The following is a 17,306-nucleotide window of genomic DNA, read 5'->3' as shown; positions in this document are numbered from 1 at the left end:
GAGGTTCGCGACTCTGGCGTTCACCCTGAAATTGTGAGGACTTATCTCTGACCAGCGTGACGAGCCCCGCCAGGCCGCGTCTCTGCCAGCGACGGCAGGCTTCTCCATCTGCAGCCCTACGAGTCTTTCCCAGGCTGAGTATTGCACAGACTGGCTCAATCGAGGAAGCTGGTGAAGAAGCTGGACCCTGTGCTAAAGGCGCGCATAAGAAATGTCATTGCTGTGTGTTGGAGGTAAGAGGAAGAAGAAAAAAAACTAACAACCTACATCTTGGCACGACTCGCTGTCTGTTTCCTCCACCTGCCGGTGTGAGAAGCTTGAATAGCTCCCAAGTCGAATCTTTATGGCTTTCTGGGATTTACCTGTGAGGATAACGATCAATCCGTCTCTCCATTTGGAACAGCCATTATACACAGGAATCATGTTAATTATTTGCTACGCTATTAAATGGCAGTTTAATACACATCCCAATAATAAGGCGAATACTTCCCGTCACCTTCGACGATCCCGCATTGTTCTAACCTATTTTTCGTTTTTAACTGTCACGAACCCTGAAGTATTTCCCTAGTCTTCTATGACAGCCTGGGTTTCATTTCACAAAGCTCTGCGTTGGCGTTGTTACAACAGGACCGATCTATGGAGTAGGTGTATGCTTTCTGGCGGCCGCTGTCAAACATAGTAAAGCAAGATGTAATCCACTCTCTGCTTGTCCCCGTGTAACAGAAGCGTGGGGTGTTTTATGTTTAATGTGAAAAAATCATCTGAAAAGCAGACATTTCGTTTCAGTTCTCGTGCGTTAATGAAACGGAACAAATAAAATAAAATAAAAAAGGCGTGTGCAATAAGTAGCCCGCCGTGTTTCTTTACAGTGGGATCTATCTTTAAACCACGTGACTGAGTGCCAGATTCTTAAATTATCTTTCTCTTCTTGATTGAGCTCTATAACGACAACCACAGTCTGTTCTGCTTTTGAATAATTCACGATTCCTCACTTGGTTTCCTACTGTATTAAAGAGGCCTGACTTATAACATTGTGCTGTATTATCACTGCTTTTCAAATATCTTCATTCAGTCACTGATAGTGTATTTGTAATTTTTTTTTTAGGTGAAGTCTATGACGTGTTCGACAATGTATTATTTTTTCCAGAGAAGCAAATAGAAAAGTGGACCCAAAAGAGAGCTAGTCTTTTTTACATGTAGGGGTTATCACTGAGTCTACGATTAAGCCCTTAAATGCCATTCAGTCACTGTATTGAGTGAAGATTTACAGGCAGACTAGACCTGTGGTCATATAAAAGATGTAGATGAAAGAAGTTATGTTGGTTTTGCTCGGTTAGGATGGGGATTTCATAAGCATTTATGTATCAGGAGCTCCAAATAAGACTGAAGACCTCCATTTATCAAGACTTACTTTCCTTTGATCAGGACTCCTTCGCTGTCACGCATGATTTAAATCGATTTGCATAAATGTCTAGGGGGAAACTGGGTGCGCAGATTGTGCAAATGTCAAAGGAATTAAATACTGTTATCATGGGGATCTCCTGTAACCCCTGGTCATCCCCAGATCCCACTTTCGGAAACAGAGGTTTAAACCATTTGAGACATACTCATAGCCATGAGCAGATTCAAGTATTTATCAAGAATCTCAGCGTAAGTCCATGAAATATTACTTGATGTTTCATTAGGATTGGAAATACTCCCCTTTCAGAGTAGTCATTTAAAGTTTTTTACACCACCTCTTAGCAAGAAGTTCTCCTCGTGTTTTAAAAGATTTAGAGCCTTAAAATGACATCCATGTCGTTAGCATTGATTTAAAACATTCAAAAAATGGACTAAATTTGACTGACATTTACTGAAATCCCAGTTGTCAGACCCTTAAATCACAAGTTTATTTAATCCAATGTCTCTGAAGAAAGATTTACATGATATATGTTAATGCCTGCTGAAATGTGTGCACATCTTTATCCTGTCATTCGTCACTTCCTGGGAACTCTTAAACAAGTTTGAACAGAACTCTTTGCAGTTCTCTAAAATCCTCAACGAATTGGTATGAGTTTCCCATGTTGTGACGCTTAACAATATCTCCTCAACCAGTCCTAAACCTAAAACCAGGAACAAATTTGAACCACGCACTCTGAGAGTTTCGGGCCAGGTTGACACTTGATAAATACGGAGCCTGATTTATCCGGGCGCAGTGACGGACGGAAAAGTTTAAAAAAAAAGATCCCCTCAAGCTTCTTGTTCAGATTGAGGGATAGGTTGGAGCTGGCTTGCAGTGTTTATGAAGAGGCTGCTACTGTATGTTGTTAACACCAGTGCTAGAGCTGATTGCACAGATGTCAGGGTTGAGATTCAGGCTCATTGGTGGCCCCTTTATGTCCTGAATCTATGTTGGCATAGCAACCACAACGGTATTTTAGATCTCTGCTGGCATTTTCTCATTAGTTTCTACACACTCTGTTATAGGCCTGCAGCTAGGTTTATATTGACATTATATTTCTCCACAGTGGCTGTGAGCAAAATGAACTAATAAAGAGGATGATGAATATAGCTGTTCAACTTGGGCTGCATGGTAACGTGAGTTATGGTGATATAAGTGTTGCAGTAGCAGCGATGTGGCATCGCCTGGTCAGAGATGTGTGTATATTCTACTCCCATGTCTCCTGATGTTAGATGTAGTCTTTGAAATGAAAGCCTGTGCCACAGAAGCTGAACAAGCACATTCAGGTCTGACAAGCCTCCTCTCACTGTCACCCCTTGTAGAGAGATGCCATTTCACACATTACAACTTTATACCAGAGCGAGCCAGGAGACACATCCTCATTAGGTTCACCTTTTTTCATTAACATCTATATAAGATTATTTACATATATTCAGATCATTAGGGAAGAATCTCAGCAAAAGTAGTCAGACAGTCCAAAAGTAGATATGAATATAATTTAACACCAAACCCTCCTTGGATAATTGTTCGTCTCATTACCATTTCAAACACACTGCTGCATTACTGTAATAATGACTAGGGTAATTGGGAGTCTGGAAATAGTTAGGAGCAAAGATCAGTTGTGTTTCAATGGAATTATATATAGTAGATACAACATAGCATGTGTATTCTGTGGTTAATGATGCCAAAGCTACATGTACCTTTTATATACTGCTTTTATATTCTCTGAAATGCTTCAAGGTAGATTGCTAAGCATTTGCACTGTCCTTCCATGTTATCGTGGATTTTAATTAGTCTTTATGAGAGGCATTCTCAATCATCAGTGACTAGCTTTAAGTACTGTTATGTCAGTTATACTCGAATCAACATTATTAATATATTCCCCAGGTATACTGCAGGTGTGTGACTAAATATTATCTGGCACAGTAGACAGGGACGGACTGTAATGACCTCTCAGTCTTTATAATTGTTTTTTACTTAATTGTGCATGCACTTGAGTCATTTCTCTGTTTTTGTCATAGCTTTTAGAAATATTTTCCTTGCATATCCTGTCTACAGGTTTATATTGTTGTTCCTGGTGTCAGTGTAATTGCTCTGACGTGTGGGCTCTTTGAATGCTTTTGATTGGAAAACCTCAGGAAATAAAAAGCCCCTTTAGGTTCTCTGCACCAGGGCATGAGTGAATGTGTTTGTCCAATGTTCCCCAGCAAAGAAAGAGAAAATGAGATCCTGTAATTACTGTTGCAGGGACTCAACATTTTCTGTTGAGGGTTTGCAGAAAATATGTAACACCTACTCCCTTTCACTCTTTTCTCTGTGCTGTAACTGCAGCGATGCTGGTTTAGTGTTATGCCTGTGAGCTGAAAGTACCCCACCCCCCTTTCCGGCACCCCCCACCCTTGTCACACTGAAGTGGTTATTTTTAGTGTTGGGGATGCAGCTCGCTCTGCCCGCATTTGGCTGCACAGAGAGATTAATGGAGCACGAGAGAAAGAGATAGAAAGGGAGCACACGTGCATACTTGCCACATGGCAGGGGGAGCTTGTAGGAGCGAGTGATTGAGAGAGTGAGAGAGGACCGATGGCGGTGATGGTGAGGAGAGGACAGTGTTTGAGGGAGAGGGAGAGTGTTGGCGAGGGTGCAGCCAGGGTGCATCTGTCATTTACTGTCTGTTTAAAGCAAAGAAATAATGCATTTGAACACCTCTTTCTCAAATGTGTATTCATTGCTTCCATGGAAATGAACCTTCCCCAACCCTTAGGCGTGACTGCCTTGTCAGCAGCTAAAATATCAGGAAGGGGATTTGACTTTGAAGAGGGCTGAGAATCGCATGCTCCACCGCACCACTTACTCCGCCACCTGCCTCATGAATCAGAGCGATATTTAAGTGATAAGCATTATCCCAAGGGTTTGCTGAGGTTATGCTAATTTTAGAAGAAAATTTGTCCACAATGATTCTCACACCTGCTCTGCTGTCAATGACGATGAGAATGACTCAGAATGTGTTTCTTTGTCAGCATCACTTTTGCAACCAAAATTTTTTCGGCTTTTCTTGACTGAATAACAGGGAGCGTTTGTTTATCTAGCTCCCTCTATTTTAGACAATTGGACTATCGGTCGTACATTATAAAGTCGTTCTTCTTTCAGCCATTCACACATGCTCAGAGGATTTTTTAAGGGTTTGTTGTTAAGGGCCTATTAGATTAATTTGAAATGATGCTTATTCCCCCTATTTCCTCCCTAAAATCAGTGAAAAGAGGCAATCAGCAGGGATTAAAAACCCAGACCTCTGAATATTAATACCTCACTGCTGGACATGGGGATGCTGGGCATCGGCAGGGTGCAGGATTGAATGAATAATGAAAAGGCGTTTGACGTCACTGTGGTTTTAGAAGTCATTCTGGTACCTCCAGAGGTCCCTGTGTGGAGGAGCTGGCATTGGCACCTCAGCAGGGCAGCACTGCTCAGTCTTTTATCCACCACACCCTGTTGACAACTATGCAGGAGTACACACACATCCATTATTCAGGGAGGATGAGGCATGTGGCCACTCTCCTCCCTGGCATCACCTTTTGCTGTCACCTGCACAAACTGTCCTTGTGGCCTCAGAGACCCTGGCATCTCCTGATGAACAGATGCAGTCTTTCATATTGAGATCCTGGCATTCTGCCCATAGAGGATTTTGGAGTCCCAGGTTGAGAAGAGCCCCACCCCCCAAAAAAAAATTAAAATGCCAGGCACCTGTCAATCACCACCCAACCGTACGCTACAGGCCTGCCTGGACTGTAGGGTAAAGTCACATGATACTGTAACCATAGGTACGAGACTAGCCTTCATGGATTCACTGACAGCTGTATTTACAGTATGAACATGTGAAGTCTTTGAAAAATGTCATGCTAGCATGTTTGAAAATATAGGTTCACTCACTTTTTCCGTAGTTAGAATAATGTCTTAATTGTTTTCTCAATTTGTTTACAGTGAAGAAAGCCAAGCTCGATGGACCCCAAGGTGAGTTGTGACCTGTCACCTGTTGAGATCATCCATTTGTTACTAACTTTCATTGAATCTCGTTAAACACATACAGCAGCATAACCACTGCTATTTGCATTTTACTTTTTTACAGAGAAATTTAACACATACGTGACCCTAAAGGTGCAGAATGTTAAGAGCACAACCATCGCTGTGCGTGGCAGTCAGCCGTGCTGGGAGCAGGACTTCATGTTGTGAGTGCTTCTTCTCTCTCCTAGTCTTCTACCCCCCCTATTATCTGAGCACGTCTTTCACCCCTTTAGCGCCTTTCTTCTTCTTTGACTTTCCCCTAAGTTGTTTTCTCTCTTCACATTCCCTTAGACCCACAAAGTTATGATTGGGGTTGTATGGGTAGAGGGCTTTTTCATACAGTTCCCTAGTTGACAGACCATTGCTTACTGTTGCATACGTCTCACTGAAGTTATGCAGGTGGCGGAGAAATCACAGGCAAACAGCTGTGTGCAATTCATTGTGGGCAATGTAGCCGCAAGGTTTTGACAAGGAAAAAGAATGTGTAGAATAAAAAAGACGGTATCTCTGGTTCTACTGCATCGATTTTTATCATTTTTTTAAGCCAATCATTGTGAGCCCAACAGTGTTATAGGAAGGCAGTGCTAAATCAGTGAAGTGCTCTTTTAGATATAAAGCTCTCTGTTTACTTTTCTCCCAGCTTTGGCTTTGCTGGCACAGTAGCTTTTTACTTTACTTGTCCACTCAGGGGCCTAAATTTTCAGCAAACAGATGTTGTGCCACACACATGGCCGCAGGGTCAGCTGTGACATTTCTACTTCCTAAAAGAACTTTTTTTCCCCCTCTACTTTCCCCTTGCTTCCTGTCTTTCTCTCTCCCTTTGAGAGTGAGACGATGACATGTGCCCTTTTGTGGTTTGAGCTTCCCCAGCAGAGTTCACACACCGATAGGGTTTTCCCCCATCCGGGCTTCATAAAACGTCAGAACTTCAGAACATCGACCTGACAGGAAAAACTACTTACTGTAACCACAACTTTAAACAAAAAAAAAAAAAAGCAGCACATTCCCTCTTCCCCTTCTCTTTAGATCCCTCAGTCTCCTCCTCCTTTCCTCTTGTCCTTTTTTCTCCACTTCATAAAGCAGCACCCCATTCAGCCAGTTTCCAGATTACTTCTTCGGCTCCCAGGGACACAGAAAGTTGCATTTTCATATCAAAGCTATTATTGGCTATTGGCTATTATTAGGTTTTGATTCACTTAAGACGGCCAGTGGGCTTGGGAAGAAGCACAGTTCAACAATGACAGATGCTTAGTGAGGTGATAATCTGCCAGTCAGATATGTAGTCCCATTAGAAATGTCAGCTAATCCTGATGAATCTATATGTTGTGTATATTGTATATGACTGTTGGTTGATGGAAAAATGAGGCACAGACTTCACTTTTGTTTGTCGTACAGAGATATAGATAGTATCTGTTGTCCTATCTGCACTCTCTCTTATATATTGCCAGCGGCCTGGTTGACAATCACCTACTCTTTCCATCCTCATGCTGAGTGAGTCATTTCCCTCAGCAGATTGAATCACAGTGCATACCCATCCCCAGCTTTAAGTTCAGCTCCTGATGGCATAGACTGTATTTCTCTGTGCAGTGAAATGTCTGCATACAACCCTGCCTCCACTCAGCTCTTTATAATATTCTATATTGTTTTACTCTCTTGTCTCTTCTTTATCCCCTAACTCATTTCTCTTTTTCTTAACTGGCCTCTTCCTCTTTCTGCTGAGCAGTGAAATAAACCGCCTGGATCTGGGCCTGACAGTGGAAGTGTGGAATAAAGGGCTGATCTGGGACACCATGGTGGGCACCTTATGGATCCCCCTTCGCAGCATACGGCAGTCCAATGAGGTACACTGCCGCCTCCTTTTTCTCCTTGGCTCTTAAATTAGGTTTCACTGGCTACACTCACTGTACACTTACAACTAGGTATGAGCAATGAATGAATGAAAATATTAAATTACCCAAATCAACATATGGGTTATGAAAACATGTAACTCTTGTTGTTATTATAATTAAGGTCATTATATTAGACCCAGAGAGTGCTTTGAGCTTTTTAATTATTAGTATGATATCATTACTATCAGCCATATATTGTATTTTAAATTAGTTGTGTTTTATATTTGTTTGTGTTTACTTCCCTGGTTTTAGCTCATTAAAATATATGGAAAGTTACATGGGTGCTCCCCAAAATACTTGTTAGAGAGTAACTGTACAGCCAAATATCACTCGTAGGTATATTGACCCTATCGGGGCTTTTTTCACAGAATACTCAATTCTATTCTATTCTATTCCTCCATGTTGGAAGTTGACAACAGTTGGTATACATGATCAGTCCTTGCTATGTGTTCATATATGATAAATATATAAACAGCAAATGATAAATTGTTGTCTTAATCATGGAGGTTATAAACAAGTCAAGTTGAAAAGTAATATCTTAATTGATTTACCACTGCATAGCAAGTGTGTATTGTGATTTGTTTTGATGTTGAGAGAAATTCAGAGGTCTAGGACCAGAATAGGAATGACAGCCTTCCAGCGCAGGCTAAAAGGCCTATTTATGTGTACAGTGAGTATTGTTCTTGACATGTTCCTCTTCCCCGTTTCTTTCCAGGAGGGTCCAGGTCAGTGGCTGACCCTGGACTCCAATGTGATCATGGCTGAGAATGAGATCTGTGGAACCAAAGACCCAACCTTTCACAGGCTGCTGCTCGACACCCGCTTTGAACTGCCACTAGGTTTGGCCTTTCATAGTTTTATTTATTCTGCCTTGTGCTTTTATCTGTATAGTTCCTTTTTTTATGTTCAATTTTTTTATAGAGTATTTGAACTGAATATGAATAATAAGGAAGAACAATTACTGCCAATATTAGCCCTACTATTACTACGATAGTACAACTACTATTGTCTCTATCGCTAGTATTGTAATGACCATAACTAGTACCACTATTACTAATACTACTACTTCTACTGCTGCCCCTGTTACCAGTACTTCTACTATTGCAGTACTAACGCTACCATATAATGCTACTACTACTACTACTTACAATTTCTTGCGCTGTAACTACTGCTAGCATGGCTGCTACTAACTTATACTATTGTCATTAAATTTTAAGAATAACTTGACATTACCTGAAAGTCTTGTTTTTGAGTACAAGACTGTGTACTATGGGACCCTATGACATCACTGCGGGGTGTGGTTACAGGTGTGACAAAGCACACTTCCGACTGCAACCCAAGTAAAAAAATCACTGCTTTTCAACCTGGTGTTATGCTACACTTTAAAATGGTCATTATGCTTGCTGTCTGGACCTAATCCAGTGCTTTTAGAGCAATCTATATACGGATAGAGAGATGTACATAATGTCCAATATTTGATTTGCAGAGCAGAGTATTATATGAGGTGTTTTTGTTGTGTGCTGCAGACATTCCAGAAGAAGAGGCCAGATACTGGGCCAAGAAACTTGAACAACTTAATGCCATGAGAGATCAAGATGTAAGGAATTCATTCTTGGCCACATTCCCATCACTCTCTTGGCGCCATCTATTTATTCCTTCCTCCTTAAAATATTTTCTTTCACAACCTTTTTCATTCTCTTCTTTTGTCATTGCCCGTACTCTCTGTAATCAATGACAGCAGAGTTGCCAGAGTCAATATTTTTTACCAGCAATTTACCACAGAGGAAGTGAATTTTCTGAGATGTCTGTCGTTGTTGTTTTTTTCCTCAGTATGCCTATCAAGAGGAACAGGAGCGACCACTACATGCGCCATCCACACAGTGCTGTGAGTGTCACCAGCCTCCTCTGTGTCCACCTCCTCCTGTACTGTCTCCTACGTGTGTCCTTTTTATGCCTCCTGTTTTTCCTCTCCCCACTCCCTCTGCTCCATTGCTCTGACTTATTGAGAACAGGATTAGACAGGAGGTTGAAATGAGGTTGATAGATGAGGCAAAGACGGGGTGGAGGGAGGGAGGAATGCTGATGTGAAGAATCATGCATGCAGGCCTGCCTGAGCACTAGAATATATTGGTGCTAGATGTGTAATGAATGTGAACTGACGTACGCTGGGTCGTCAGACACACACCACCCTCCCTGAGTGCCTGTCTGTCCTTCTGTCTGCCTGCCTGCCTGCCTGCCTGCCTGTCTGTCTGGTGATGATGACACAGGGTGGATAAGTGTGTATAGTATAAATCTGTTGAAAGTAGTGGCACGATGCTTGTGTGTGTGGAGAGGATACAGCATGTGAGTGTTTCCTGTTCTTAGTTACTCAAGGCCAACAGCATTTAAACAAAAGCTGATTTTGATCTAAGCTTCTCTAAAGACCTTGTGCTTTTCTTTACTCACACACATGTACATACACACTGATTTACCTCACTTATGAACTCTCTGTATTCAAATTTACATTCTAAAATAATTACTTCTCGGGGCTTTATATCTCTACATGTCTGTTTACCTGGCTTTGTGGACTGATGATGTGTTTAATTTGTGGCGCAAACCTAATTTGGTTTTTCCAACCCTTTATCTCCTTGCAGGTAATTGGAGTCTGTGGGGAGATCAGCAAAGTAAGTTTCTTTCATGCGCCTCTGCTAATGACTTGGAGTAATTCTGTATTTATTGTCCACGTCTCAGCTAATGTGATGATCTTGTGCAGTTTTCTTCAGAAACCATTAGCTGCCATAACTTTTTTTTTTTTCTCAAGACATCCTGTCTGAACTTCCTTTCTGCATGAATCCATATTCTCCCAGTGGATTTTAACGTGAAGCTGTTAGAGTTGAATTAAATAAAGTCACAATAAAAGAAATAACCATAACAAATTATTTGCATTTGTTTGTTTGGTTTGCCTCATCTTATTTTGCCATGTTCAGTGAAAATCAGAATGTGAGGACACATAAAAAGTAGTTGAAAGTCAGTTTAGCATTTGTTCCACTGATGACACCTTGTCTAATGTTATATAAACTGTCCTGAAAATCCCACTTTTGTAGGTCAAAACTTGAAAAGCAATAAAATAATTTGAAAATACCGTGTAATACAATTTTTACTATCATTGTTTTCTCGCTCCCTCTTTTTGTCCCATCTCCCGCTGAACAGATGAGGACCCAGATAGTGCTGTGGATGACAGGGACAGTGACTACCGCAGCGAGACCAGTAACAGCATCCCGCCTCCCTACTACACCACCTCTCAACCCAATGCTTCCATGCACCAGTATCCCATGAGACACCAGCACTACAGACACTCCTACAACGACGACATCCATGAGCTGGAATATGACCACAGAGCCATGAGGTAACAAGCACACACTACAGCCACTACATAGCCACAACTAAAGCAGAGTAGTTTCTTTTTCTTGAGTCTAATTGCTTATGTGCACCCATGAGATTACTAGGGGGGTTGTCAAAATGCATCAGCAAACCTAAGAGGGAGAAAGGCTTGGTTTTTGGGAGATGGGAAGAAAAAACACCAAAGGAACAAAATCGTTTAATGTTGAGAATGCAATATCACACTCCCCATCTTAAACAAGATATTCCTTTATGAATAAATCCATTTGGAGTCTAGCATATAGCCCTGAGACAGTTGAGCCCCTGCGGCCTCGTTTTGTTTTACTGTGTCGTACATGGTAACATGTTGTCCCACTGTGCTCTCCTCCTCTAGAGAATAACCCTGGCCTCAGTGTATACAAGCATGCTGGGTCACACACTTCTTGTATACAGGTCATGTATGAAGTGGGCCTATGTGGTTATCTATTCTGTGTGAATGCGTGTGTGCGTGCCTGCATCTTTGTGTGCATGTTGAGTGTGTTAGCATCAGAAACCCCATGTGATCTCTTCTGCGCTAACTTGTGCAGACAATAAATGAATTTGTGGATTAACAGTATCTCTGACGATTTTTTTAACATGCTTTTAAAGGCGGCAGATGATCAAACTCATGCATTGCTCAGAAAAGCTGAAACAGAAAGTTTGACTTTTGATGGGTAGAATAAATCTTCAAGTGCTCAACCTCAGTGAGAGAGGTCTTTGTGTAGTAGCCTAAAGGATAGGTTTGCAATTTTTCAAGTCTGTCTCAAAACAATAGTCAGGTGTGCACATGAGGAAGGATTACAGCAAGAAAAACTGTTTCAGTGATCATACAGGCGCCTGACTGTTGTTTTAAGACAGACTCGAAAAATTGTGAACATGGCCTCTATCCAGGCAGTGCAGCGGCCCAGTTTGGTTAGAGCTTTCTTTGAAAGATTTGCACTGAGCTCTACTGATGCTCCTCTCCACCTCTTCCCTCCTCCCTACCTCCCTCCCTTGCTCCTCTTACCAGACGCTATGATAGTTTAGACTCTGCCACCAATGGGCGCAGCGATATCGACTCCGGCTCAGGGTCGAGCCGGCGCACCAGTCGTCAGTATTCTCTAGACAGTAGACATTCACTGTCCGATAGGTGGGTCTCTGTACCTCCTTTCCAAATCCTCCTCCTCCTCTTCTTCCTCTTGCTCCGGCCTGTGACTCCGTCTCGCTGTGACGTCAGTGGTGGACTTGTCCCGTCCTCCTCGCTCGCTGTGCTTGCATGCATGCGCTCTTACCCTATTTCTGTATATGTATATATTCTGTATTTTTTATAGAAAACTACTGGTCCTGCATCTATCTTTACTGTGTTCCTGGTGAAGAATCACAAATCAGTATCACCTATAATGTATCATGCTCATCTTCTCCATTTTTAAACCCTTGTAAGTTCTGTGCAGTTTTCTGTTTATGTGTGTGGGTGAATGATTGAGTGTGTGTTGTTTCATAACAGTCAAAAACAGAGAGGTTTAATTGTTGGTTGGAGTTTGTGGAACTGTCTGCTTGAATCTGTGTGTGTGTGTGTGTGTGTGTGTGTGTGTGTGTGTGTGTGTGTGTGTGTGTGTGTGTGTGTGTGTGTGTGTGTGTGTGTGTGTGTGTGTGTGTGTGTGTGTATGTGTGCTTCTGTTGTGGTGGTAGCCTGTGATTACAGCCTTATTCTTGGTGTCCCATACTTGGTAATTATACACATTTAATTTCCATTTGTGAGACAGCAGAAGGCCATCAACCCAATAATGGGGCCCAAGCAGAGAGGCCAAGACAGAGTTGTTCATTTTCCTTTTCGTTTCATCATGTTTTTTTTTATTTTTATTATTCTTTTCTGAGAAAAAGGACAGACATGTATTTAGACTCAAGCATTATGCAACATTTGTTACTGTCTGTGTCAAGTCTTTGTGTTGGATGAGAGAGAGATTGTGAGATAGGTGATGAATAGCAAAGAAAAGGGGTGTTGTAATTGAGTGTTTGTGTCCATTAATCCATACGTGTGTATTCCCTGTGTTTCACAGCGCAAAGCCATTATACAAAAATCCTCCTTTACTGCTCCTGCACTATGCATTATTGAACCAACATGACTGTAATCAATAGAGACGAAACAATAAAGTGTGTGTGAGTGTGTGTGTGTGTGTGTGTGTGTGTGTGTGTGTGTGTGTGTGTGTGTGTGTGTGTGTGTGTGTGTGTGTGTGTGTGTGTGTGTGTGTGTATGTAGGTCGGTGTGTGTGTGTGTGTGTGTGTGTGTGTGTGTGTGTGTGTGTGTGTGTGTGTGTGTGTGTGCGCGTGTGTGTTTGTGTGTGTGTGTAAGAAATTGTTTTCGTATGTGTCTCAAATCTCTCCACGACTCATGGTCTGTCTCAGTGTCTAATAGCCTCATTCATCATTTGGAATAAATATTATTTACTATTTTATCTACGGAAAGAGACTTTTTTTGGTCTGCCAGGCTAATAAGGCCCTCAGCTTCTCCAGGTTCCTTCTCTTTCATTTGAATAGGCCTATTTATATCTTTATCTATTAAAAATGTGTTCTTAAGCTTTTTCTAATCATGTGATTTTGTATGGTGTGTTTTTCTGTATTAACTTGTGAGTGAACTAGTATCCATAGTATCCTTTCCCGTTACTAAACAGATGATTCCCCTCACAGTTACATAGATGCATCACCAGTCTGATCCCCTGCTCTTAGTTTCCTGATTAGTTGGTTTAAAGTCACTCCTCTTTTCCCTTAGCTGTCTCCCTCCCTGGCCCAAACACGAGTTTCTTAAATGTCACTGTGACAGCCAAACTCCTTATCGTACAACTCTTGGAAGTCCTATAGTTAATTTTAAACCCGTGTGGGTGTGTTTACGTAACAGGTGTCTGCATCTCCCCCTCCCTTTAGTCCCACAGATAGTCGCTACGCCTCATCAGGCGAGTTGAGTCGAGGCAGCTCTCAGCTCAGTGAGGAGTTTGTTCCTGAGGATGGCGAGAGCTTGCGAGGTTCGGAGTTCTATGATGAAAACGACTCCTACCACTCCTGCCACTCCTCGGTCAGCTATGGCAAAGAGGATTCCCCAGGCTGGGATGGTGAAGACCACCAAGGCGTCTACAGCGACGAGGGAGGCTACCTCAAAGACGGAGGGGAGGAGGGGGCGCTGTATGATGAAGACGAGGGAGACATGTATGGGGAGGAAGGAGAGTACAACTATGAAGATGAGGAGGAGATGCCATATGAGGAAGATGAAGATATGTATCCACTTGACGGCACACTCAGTGAAGACCAGGAACCGCCCTACACCCCCACACCCACAAGCACTGCCCCCACCCTGATGCCGCCCTCTGATGGTCTGTCCTCCGCCAGGCCACCACTGGAGAAGCAGGCATCATTGCATCAGCAGCAGGTGGCCCATGATCAGCTCCAGCCCTCAGGCACAGCTCCTGCTCTACCTCCAGTCTCAAAGGACGACACGTTACCCCCTTTCAGTATGGACTCCACCAAACCTCCGTTTGCACTCTCACAGCCAGATATGTCTGCCACCACTACGTCCACCCCTACAACTGCATCACAGGTTCCAGCTCCAGATACCAAGCTCCTTGAGCCTGAGCCCAAATCTGAGGCACTATTGGAGGACTCTCGACCCTCTGAGCAGCCTCCAGCAGCAGAGAGCGTCCCTCCAGCTCCCGAAGAGAAAACAGAGCAGCTTCCTGTTCCAAGGTGAACACTGCTTCATAGAGGACAAAAATAAATTTTCCCACACTATCAACACTAAGTTAGCTAAATTTTGGTACTAAGACATTCACATGGCACCTTATTCAAGTAACAATAAGCACATACAGTATATATACATACTTCAACAGACGACAACCAACAGTTAATTATCTAAAAGAGAAACACAGAAAAATCAGGGAAGGGGTAAAAAAGGAAGGGGAAGGGATAGGAAAACATAACTCAGACTCCTTCAGATAAACCAGTAGCATTTTGATAAAATACCTAATAAAAGCTTAAAAGTTATCTGCATTTTTTTAATCATCATGTTTTCTTCTACACACCCGTCTGCTGCAAATATTACTTTTCCTTGAGACTAGATTCAAAGAGGAAATCATAGCTAATAATCCAGTTAAAGGGCTGCTCTGGCAATTTAATATTGCACCTCCACATAGTTGAGTGACTTGCAAGAGACGCATTAAAGAACGAATGATCAATGTCGAAGCAGCAGAGTCTGAGATATTCTTACTTTTTCCCCCGAGTATGGATGAAGCCCTTAAAAACGCTGGAATGCCTGTGTGCAAACTCATTGGAGTGCCCCTTTAAAGTGTTTACTAATATTAGTCAATGATAGTTATCTCGATAATTACTGTACTTTCAGTACATTAGCTAATAGAGCACATACTAAGACATATCTAAATAACTTTGAAAATCTTTCTTTTAGCTTCCCAAAGAGAGAAATCATGGAACCTGGTCCTGCCAGAGCCAAAGCCAACTGGCTTCGACTTTTCAGTAGAGTGCGACTACAGCTGCAAGAGGTACAGCCTGTCTCTTTGTGTGTGGGTGTGTGTGTGTGTTTGTGTGTGTGTGTGTGTGTGTGTGTGTGTGTGTGTGTGTGTGTGTGTGTGTGTGTGTGTGTGTGTGTGTGTGTGTGTGTGTGTGTGTGTGTGTGTGTGTGTGTGTGTGTGTGTGTGTGTGTGTTTGCATCCATTCATGCCAGATGAATGCCTGTGCTCTTAAAAGTGGGTATTACAGTATGTTTACTCAGTTGTTTTGTTCTGCTTTAATTCATAAAAATACTATTTGAGCTCACTGACTTGTTGCATCAGTCCCTACATGTCCTACTCTTACCGTGTTTTTTTTCCAGCTTTTTGTTGACTGGTCCACCGTTTTTCCCAGCTTTTGGTTATTGTTGTGGATTATACTGTATTGTCTTGTGTTTATTCAATAGTTTCTGTTTACCCCTTGTATTGTTTTGCCGTTTCATTATTTTCTTTTCAGTTGTTTGCCATCCTCATAGCGATTTGCATGTAGTCCATTCTGATTACCCATGGCTGGAGCAGACTCTCAGGTGGGTGTGGGCAATAGTGTGTTAATCAGTCTAACTTATATTGTATGTATCCTGTATAGCTCATAGATATTAATGGAGAGCCAAGCAACACATAGGAAGCTGCTGTGAGCCTGCTTTTCAAAGCCTGACATTAAAACCAATCAGGGTTATTTGTGTGCTTTGGTGTGACGTCTGTATCAGCGTTGTGTGTCATTCTCTGAACAGGCAGGCAGACAAGGAACGTGTCTTTCAATAACAGAGCAGATTGAATTAGAAGAATGATTACACAGATAGCCATCTGGCTGTAATCTACTTTTACTATGACCCTCAAGCACAGACAAGCCACCGCTGATGTCAGTAATCACCACACTCACTAAGAAAGGCACATCTCAGCAAATCAGCTATACCACTTTCGTCATCTCCCCCATTTTCTTTCTATCTCCCACTTGTACCACTGTTGTATTGTTCATTTTCTGAATTCTGGGAACACTTTCAGTTATTGTTGCAACAGCTACTAGTGAACTCACCATGAAATATTGCTTTTTGCTAAGAAACACCATGCAATATCTCTTGATTTTGTTTTTCTCAGTATAAACGACAGTATATGTAAGGTCCTATAAAATGCTATGCTTCCCATTTTTCCAGACCCAGCTCTTATGGCACCCTGCTCGCCTTTCTCTCTCATCTCATCTCTCTCTTACTCCACAGGCCCGAGGAGAAAGTGTTGGGATTGCCTCTCTGCTTTTATCAGCAGGGTAAGTTACCAAGACGCTGTTGCTACCACAGTCATTGAAAATATATTACTTACCAACCAAAAGCCAAGCCCATGGTCTTCATGCTTTTATTGTCTAATTGAATTGTCGTGTCCAAGTTCTAGTTAACAATTGTAGCTACAAAAATAAGGGATGCTGAATCCTGCTATGTGCATGTTATGTCTCCAGGATGGGTGGCGCTCTGTATAGTATTGACAGCATGCCAGACCTCAGGAAAAGGAAAGCTATGCCTCTGGTCAGAGATCTGGTGAGTTTCTGTGATAATCTCTTTATATTCCCCTGACTAAGTGTCTCACATCTCCCCAGTCCCCAGTCCATCTATCACTCAGCTCAACAGTCAGTGTTCTCATGTACTATAGCTACTCCTGTTCTGTTTATCTTCGTATTCTTTGCTTTCTTTTTGCTGTCTTATCTTATTCTCTGTATTGTTCTTTTATTCATTTCTCCTGTGCTTTCCTCCTCTTCCTCTCTGTCTTTTAGCCCACTGCACTACATCTACTGTGCTTACAGACAATACATTTCCCTGCTGTTTCAGCATGACAGGGCAAGCCGCAGGGCTGAGAGGCCACTGGCTGACACTGATGTCTGCCAGATGCTGTTATATAGCAGACCTTATCATAACCCAATCCTGCCATCATCTCCATGCCTCCCTGACACTGCCTCACTAGTGATGTGACTTTGAAAAACCTAAATCCACTGGAGGAACCTGTAACTCA

General features: G+C 42.3%; 1 protein-coding gene across 1 annotated transcript in view; it reads left to right on the top strand.

Annotated features, from left to right (window-relative positions):
- The first annotated feature begins 211 nt into the window (after positions 1 to 211).
- Positions 212 to 17,306, top strand: part of unc13a (unc-13 homolog A (C. elegans)) — a 44,051-nt gene continuing 26,956 nt past the window's right edge. Inside the window, exons 1-14 of the mRNA XM_040128764.1 lie at positions 212 to 233; positions 5,420 to 5,449; positions 5,565 to 5,664; positions 7,224 to 7,341; positions 8,105 to 8,228; positions 8,916 to 8,986; positions 9,220 to 9,274; positions 10,023 to 10,052; positions 10,579 to 10,774; positions 11,795 to 11,914; positions 13,684 to 14,496; positions 15,212 to 15,305; positions 16,526 to 16,572; positions 16,759 to 16,837. Coding sequence (XP_039984698.1) covers positions 212 to 233; positions 5,420 to 5,449; positions 5,565 to 5,664; positions 7,224 to 7,341; positions 8,105 to 8,228; positions 8,916 to 8,986; positions 9,220 to 9,274; positions 10,023 to 10,052; positions 10,579 to 10,774; positions 11,795 to 11,914; positions 13,684 to 14,496; positions 15,212 to 15,305; positions 16,526 to 16,572; positions 16,759 to 16,837 — 1,899 coding nt within the window. The remainder of the gene's footprint in view (positions 234 to 5,419; positions 5,450 to 5,564; positions 5,665 to 7,223; positions 7,342 to 8,104; positions 8,229 to 8,915; positions 8,987 to 9,219; positions 9,275 to 10,022; positions 10,053 to 10,578; positions 10,775 to 11,794; positions 11,915 to 13,683; positions 14,497 to 15,211; positions 15,306 to 16,525; positions 16,573 to 16,758; positions 16,838 to 17,306) is intronic.

This window comes from Xiphias gladius, chromosome 6 (assembly GCF_016859285.1).
Source record: "Xiphias gladius isolate SHS-SW01 ecotype Sanya breed wild chromosome 6, ASM1685928v1, whole genome shotgun sequence".
Lineage (NCBI taxonomy): Eukaryota > Metazoa > Chordata > Actinopteri > Istiophoriformes > Xiphiidae > Xiphias > Xiphias gladius.
This window is presented reverse-complemented; position numbering and strand designations above follow the sequence as displayed.